Source organism: Grammomys surdaster, unplaced genomic scaffold (genome assembly GCF_004785775.1).
Source record: "Grammomys surdaster isolate TR1022 unplaced genomic scaffold, NIH_TR_1.0 233, whole genome shotgun sequence".
NCBI lineage: Eukaryota > Metazoa > Chordata > Mammalia > Rodentia > Muridae > Grammomys > Grammomys surdaster.
Window position 1 is genome coordinate 2,667,380 of NW_021604678.1, and position 7,550 is coordinate 2,674,929.

The window sequence follows — 7,550 nt, forward strand, 5'->3', positions numbered from 1 at the left end:
CCTCCTCCTCTCTCTCTCTCGCTCTCTCTCTCTCTCTCTCTCTCTCTCTCTCTCTCTCTCTCTCTCTCTCTTTCTCTCTTTCTTTCTTCTTTTCTTTTCTTGAGACAGGGTCTCACTGTGTATTCCTGTCCATCCAGGAGCTTGCTTGTATAGTGCAGCCGACAAACTTGCCAAGTTCTGTCCACCTTCACCTCCCAAGTGCTAGGCTGCCACACCTGACTCGCTGGTTTTCTTGATGATAGTAATAACGATTTTCCAAAGAAATTCAAATGACAAGTCAATCAAATAAATAATTGAAGTGGTGCTCAACATTCTTAGCTTTACCTTTGTATTTCCATTATCTGCCTAAGCTTGGTTAGCTGACTATAAATAGTAAAGTGAATGTTCTCAAAAGAAATCCAATATCAGTGTGCTTTGTACTTCTGCTCTCCAAAATATATTTGTATATTATAAATGAAATCTGACCTAACATATGCACTGAAAATTGGGAAACTTTAAATGTTTTTTTTAAGGAATGTCCATGCTGACTACTGTTTCTTAGCAACTTTCTGACCCATAATGTGCTTTCCTAGTTTGTGTTTGACTCCCTTTCTAAAATCTCGCTTATTGTATAAAGTTAATTTTGTCACTTTTGTAAGTACTATATATTGCTAATAATTGTGGGTCCAGGGACAATTTTTATAGAAAAACACTTATTTTACTGTACTTCAAATCCAACTTTCTATAGTAATTTCTTTATAATTATCATTATTAAATTTTCTCACCAGAAGATGTTTAATTGTTCCATTTTATGTGTTTGAAAATCAAGTTTAAAGATATTACTAGTGGCCATGGGTTGTTTTTTTTAAATTGTTTTTACATAAAGAAATGCCAATTTTAGCTTGAAATTTGAGAAAATTTCCAAGTTAAATTTTATGAAAACCCCTATGTTGCCACCACATAGGAGAATGTGAAAGAGCCTATGTCCCCTTTTACACGTGGCCTCTTTTCTAATGGAGAGTAACCTCTCCTCAGCCGCACTCTGTCTGATGTCTAGTAAACTGCCTCCACAGCCAGACGGATGTGATAGGTTTTCGTTCTCAGGCAGTGGTTTGTCAAACTATAGTATTCTTAAAATATTCATAATGATGCATTAAATATTTGATTGGTTCTATATATTTTTAATTATTTGAACTTGATGAAGAAAAATAAGACCTTATCTGAAATGAGGACATTTTCTTACTAAATATTTGATAGACGGTGAGACTCACCATGTGTTGACACAGGGTCTCTACCGTGGTTAAACATGGCATAGCACCCACTCATGTTCCTGCTTTCTGTTTTAGGTCACAGTGTGAGAAACATACAGGCCTTTGCAGTTCTTCAGAATGCATTTTTAAAAGCAAAAACCAGCTTCCTTGCTCAGATCATCCTCGACGCCATCACAAACATTTACATGGCGGACAGTGCTAATTACTTCATCCTGGAGCCCCAGCACACCCTGTCACAGTTTGCAGAGAAGATCTCTAAACTCCCAGAAGTGCAGAGCAAGTACTTCGAGATGCTGGAGTTTGTGGTGTTCAGCCTGAATTATATCCCTTGTAAAGAGCTCATCAGCGTGAGCATCCTGCTGAAGTCCAGCTCTTCCTATCACTGTAGCATCATCGCAATGAAAACCCTTCTGAAGTTTACACGGCACGACTACATATTTAAAGATGTCTTCAGGGAGGTGGGCCTGCTGGAGGTCATGGTAAACCTTCTGCACAAGTATGCTGCCCTCCTGAAGGATCCAGCTCAGGCACTCAGTGAGCAAGGTAAACACTTCCCCAGTTGATGGTCAGGCAGGGAGGTGCTGAGGCATACCTGGCCTTTCATCTGTCTGCCGATGTGACTGATCTCCTGTTCCCTGTTGTCTGTGAGTGTGATGCGTTCCAATGCGTATTTCCAGCATTAACCTTTTCTTCACCTATTGTTAGGGAATTGGATAAGGAGAGTCTAGAATTACGTTACAGTAGTAGAAAGGAGTTCAAAGTGAGGAGAAAGCATGGATGGTCATCATGACTTATGTTTATTACTTTCTATAACAGTATAATTAAATGTGGGTATCTGAAAGTATTTTTCATTAAATTTTGGAGCAAATATGTCCATCTAGGGATGCTTCGTAAACATCATTGGCTGCCTTTTCTATAAATATGATAAAGGTACTTCTGTATCTAGCCATTAGGAAGCCTAATTGTGAGTTAATGATTGTTGAGTAGACAGCTGAATCAGCAGCAGCTTTCTTTTGTTTTGATAATTCCCTGCTTGACCTCTCTGATTTGAATCCGTGAGAGTGGTGGGTTTAACTGTGTTTGGCATTTTCATTTTGAATATTTGTTATATAATTAACTCCTACCACACTAAAATAAAAATCTGTTAACATCAATTTGAGCATATTTTGGGCAGGTGCTGGGCATGTGTTATTTTGAAGGATGTATTATTAGCATGTATGATAGTGGAGAAAGTAAATGTTAAAGGCACAATAAGGGGAATTAATAATTCAAGTGAAACTGGCTGGAAAACAATGCTTTCTCGATTTGAATCTTTGAACCTATTTTCCAGGGGACTCAAGAAACAATAGTTCAGTTGAAGACCAAAAACACTTGGCTCTGTTGGTGATGGAAGCCTTGACTGTGCTGCTTCAAGGGTCCAACACAAATGCAGGTAAGCAGGACAGCCACGGGCCAGAGCTCCAGGAGTGGCTCTGCTAGTTTGCTAAAGCTTCTGTCCTTAAAGGAGAAGCAGCCGTTCAGTAATGGTGCAGTCGGTCAGTAATGGTTCAGCCTTTTTTTTTTTTTTTTTAGGTTTGGTTTTTTTTTTTTTTTTTTTGAGACAGGGTTTCTCTGTGTAGCCCTGGCTGTCCTGGAACTTACTCTGTAGACCAGGCTGTCCTTGAACTCAGAAATCTGCCTGCCTCTGCCTCCCGAGTGCTGGGACTAAAGCCGTGCACCACCACTGCCTGGCTAGGTACAGCCATTTACTGTGGTACAGTCATTTGGTAATGGTACAGTTATTTAGTAATAGTACAGTCATTTAGCAATGGTGGTCATTCAGTAATTGTACAGTTGTTTAGTAATAGTACAGTCATTTAGTAATGGTACAGTTTTTCAATAATGGTATAGTCATTCAGTAATGGTATAGTTACTCAGTAATGATACTGTCATTTTAGTAATGGTATAGTTGTTCAGTGTTGTGGGGAGTTTGCTAACTGCTTTGTGCTCCTGGTGTGTGGTGTACCCGCCCAAGAGCTCTCTGAATTCAAGAAACACACACACACACACACGTGTCATTTAGTTTTGATATGCCTTGACTAGCTTAATGGTTGGGCACCTTTAAATCTCCCTGCTGATAGCCCATTCTCTCATCCAGCTTTCTTGAGTCATCTTGCTGAATCAATATTTCATCTCTGTTGCCCCAGACCCTATGGGGGAGTGGCCCTAAGGTCCACTTACCTGAATTCTCACATGGCTGGTTGGCTTTCTCTCCCACAGCTCTTAGGTCTCATCCCTCTGCCCCCAAGTCATGGTAATTCTCCTTCCTCTCTCCCAGTTCCTAGCCCATGCAAATATAAAGGTTCTGCCTTTCTCTCTCCACCCAGCCATTGGCCATTGGCTCTTTATTGGTTGATCAAAAACCAATTGGGGACGAGGACCTTCAGCATTTTACAAGCAAACATGGGAATTCCCATGTAACTTGAGAATCCTTTAAATCAAGTTCCCAACAGTTCGGTAATGGTAGTCATTCCAGTAATGGTACAGTCATTCATTAGTGATACAATTGTACCCTGAAAATGAGGCCCTTTGGCCTGTTTATACCTTCCCAGCAAGATCTGTAATGCTATTACTATCTTAAAATATTTTATTGCTTTATATAGTGTTTTTATATTTATATAGTATAGTATATTTATATAGTATATTTTATAAAGTTATTTTGTGTATTCTTTATCAAATATTGCCTTATAAATTATCTCTAAAATACTTCTTTAAAGCTATGGCTCATAGATGTGATGCAAGATTTTAAACCTAGCACCTAGGAGGTAGAGATAGGCAGATCTCTGTGGGTTTGAGGTCAGTCTGGTCGACACAGACAGTAATGACATGGTGACGAGATCAGAGCACTAACTGTACGTTAAAGCCGTAGAAAGTGTCTGTGTATGTTTTCTGACATCCTACAGTGCAGTGTTTACATTGTAGTATAGAAAGTAAAGTAGCTCTGTCAGCTTTACAAGCAGTTTTCTTGAATTAATTGTTCCTAGAGAAGCAGTTGAATTTTAATAGACCTGACTCGCTGTGGATATTCTAACTTAGTCCTTTGACTCATTCTTCAGGAATATTCCGAGAGTTTGGTGGTGCAAGGTGCGCTCACAATATAGTGAAGTACCCGCAGTGCCGGCAGCATGCCCTGATGACCATCCAGCAACTGGTGCTCTCTCCCAATGGGGAAGACGACATGGGCACTCTCCTGGGGCTCATGCACTCAGCCCCACCCACGGAGCTGCAGCTAAAAACTGACATCTTAAGGGTACCGTTGACAAATATGTCTGCTTCCTTACTGTTAAAGTCTAAGGTCCTTTTAAAATTAAATGGACTTAGTTTCAACAAGGACATTCTTTACAGAAATTTATTGCTTATTACTGTTTTAAGTTATGTGTTTGGGTGTTTACTGTGTGTGAGTGTGTGCTCTTGACTGGGTACCAGTGAAGGGCAGAGGCCTAAGATCCTGTGGTAGTGAAGTCACGGGGCAGTGTGAGATGCCAGGAATCAAACTCTGGTCATCTGTAAGAGCAGTACACATGCTTTAACTGCTAAACCTGCAGCCTTCCAAAGAGATTTTAAAAATCCAAAACAACAAAACCTCCACAGTTTATATACATTTGAAGTTTGGAGAAGAGTCATTCATGTCTTTCTGTATATAAGGTCCTTTTAGGGGTTGACCTTTGGAACAGTTGTCCTGGCTCATTCAAATCATGTGGAATGACTAAAAGCTAAATATGTGTATTATCTGTTAGGTTCCAACCATCCAATGTTATGCATATGTGACACATGTCACGTGATGCTGTGTGTATATGTTTATGCATTTCTGTGTCCGTAGTAGACAGTGGTCTTCAAGTTTAACGTTTCTGTTGATCACCTCACGCCATGGCAAGCTTACAGAACAGTTAGGTCACTCATCTGCAGAGCAGGAAGGTAGTGTAAGCTTGCTGTGTTTCCCTGAGCAGGGCCTCTACACACACTGTCTGACGTGCAGTCCTTCCTCCTAGGACTTAGCATGTGTGTCTTCTTGCATTGCTGACATAACTGGCATTGCCATATGAGACATGTCTAGAGCTAACTAAAGCTAAACATCTTTCTTTTGTTTCCACGTGAGGTTTGGTGACTCAAGCAAGGAATAGTGTATAAGAGAAGAGTATTGAGTAGCATTTGAAACTGTTTTTCTAAGTCTGAGAAAAAACCATCGTAATTATAACAGCAACTAACACAGTTTCCTGTGTGTGCTTCCTGTGTGTGCATTACATTTAATACATTCACACGCGTCCACCTACGTGAGCCTCTTTGTTAATAAAGGTGGATGCTATTCATGTCCCTGTAACAGTTTACTTATTTAATTTGATTTGATTTGTTTGTTTGTTTGTTTGTTTTTGGAGACAGGGTTTCTCTGTGTAGCCCTGGCTGTCCTGGAACTCACTCTGTAAACCAGGCTGGCCTCCAACTCAGAAATCCGCCTGCCTCTATCTCCTAAGCGCTGGGTTTAATTTGACTTCTTTTCTTGCAGTTCCTTGGCTGTACTAGAGAGTCCTTTCCCTGAGACTGTCCCTGTGTTTTAGACACTGTAACCTGAAGTGCAGCTTGATTAGACATCTGAAGTGAGTCTAGTGAAGGGAGGACTAGGTCAGGCAGTTCACAGAACTGCGCTTTTAATTTCTGCAATGTGAATAACGAATTGAAAGAGTCTTGATGGGCTGTCTCTAGAAACCTCCCTTTGCATTTAAATAATAAATCCTAAGTCAGAAGATTCATTAAAATTCTTATGCTTTAAGAATTCATTAACTTGCGGGCGGTGGTGGTTCACGCCTTTAATCCCAGCACTTGGGAGACAGAGGCAGGTGGATTTCTGAGTTTGAGGCCAGCCTGGTCTACAGAGTGACCAGAGTGAGTTCCAGGACAGCTAGGGCTACACAGAGAAACCCTGTCTCAAAAAAAAAAGAATTCATTAACTTACGGATCTATGATTTCTAAATACGATTTCCATCCTAAGCAAACAACCACTTCCTTAGAGAAGTGGGTGGTTTTAGAGTAAGGCAGATGACACAGAGTGAGCCTGGACTGTCCTGGGGAGTAAGGAAATGGGTGAGACAGCAGTGCAGCTGTCCTTCACAAGGAAAAGGAGGTGACTCACATCTTTCTCTTTCATTTTTAAAGATTTACTTATTTATTTTATGTATATAAGTGCTGTCTTGGGTACATCAGAAGAGGGAATAAGATCCCATTATAAATGATTGTGAGCCAATATGTGGTTGCTGGGAATTGAACTCAGGACCTCTGGAAAAGCAGCCAGTGCTCTTAACCACTGAGACATCTCTCCAGCCCTAATAATATGGTGAACTCCCATCTACGTACCAACCAATCCCAACCCTACTCAGCTTCCGAGATCAGGCAAGATGGGACATGTTCAGAGTGATATATATGGAGCTCAATGATTTGCATTCTTATCACACTAAAGCTGGTTAACCTAAGAGCCAGCATTGGTGGCTGAAGTGCTTTAGCCAGTGGGAGACTCCAGGCATGGTGACCTCAGGTCTTGTACCTTAGTGCTGGGAAGCAGTGGGGGGATGGGGGGCTCTCAACTTCAATTTCCACTTTGCTGTGTACAAAACTGCCTCCCATAGACTCCCAACTGCTAACAGACATAGCCCATAGACATCTGCTAATTTACTTTACAGTTATGAATTTGCAAGTCTGAAATCCTATGCTCATATTGGCCCTGGGATCCAGATCTTATGATAACTTTATTATTCTTGGCTTATTATCATTTATTGATTTAAGCAAGAAGTTCAGTTGTTCTGGTACTTGAAAGTTTTCCAATACTGATTATTACTGTGGCAATGCCAACAGATATCAGTTTAAAAGATGTAGGAGATAAATATGTCCTAGAGTAGTAACTCTCAGACTAAGAATTCACAGTTACTCTTCTCTAACCCTGTCAACATCCTGACTAGCCATATGAGTAACTCTGAACTCACCCCTTTTCATTTATTTATATTATAGTCATATTCCATGACTATAGTGACAGGTATCTCTCCATCACGTGTAAAACAGTTATGATGGGGCTCAAAATTGCTGTGTTTATTGTACCTTTCCTATGTTTAGATATCTTCAGATATGCAACACAGTGAGATACTTGGAATCTGAAATAATCTATCATAACTAACCTTAGAGTATGGGAGGCTATTACGGGGCTGTGCCCAAGGCCTGTGATAGTCCACTCCACAGTGTGTGCTAACCTCAGTGTGTAGTAGGCTGTGTCCCCAGGCC

At 40.6% G+C, this 7,550-nt stretch overlaps 1 protein-coding gene across 1 annotated transcript in view; it reads left to right on the plus strand.

Annotated features, from left to right (window-relative positions):
- Positions 1 to 7,550, plus strand: part of Wdfy3 (WD repeat and FYVE domain containing 3) — a 183,264-nt gene that overhangs the window by 66,065 nt on the left and 109,649 nt on the right. Inside the window, exons 9-11 of the mRNA XM_028773634.1 lie at positions 1,326 to 1,793; positions 2,581 to 2,682; positions 4,346 to 4,539. Coding sequence (XP_028629467.1) covers positions 1,326 to 1,793; positions 2,581 to 2,682; positions 4,346 to 4,539 — 764 coding nt within the window. The remainder of the gene's footprint in view (positions 1 to 1,325; positions 1,794 to 2,580; positions 2,683 to 4,345; positions 4,540 to 7,550) is intronic.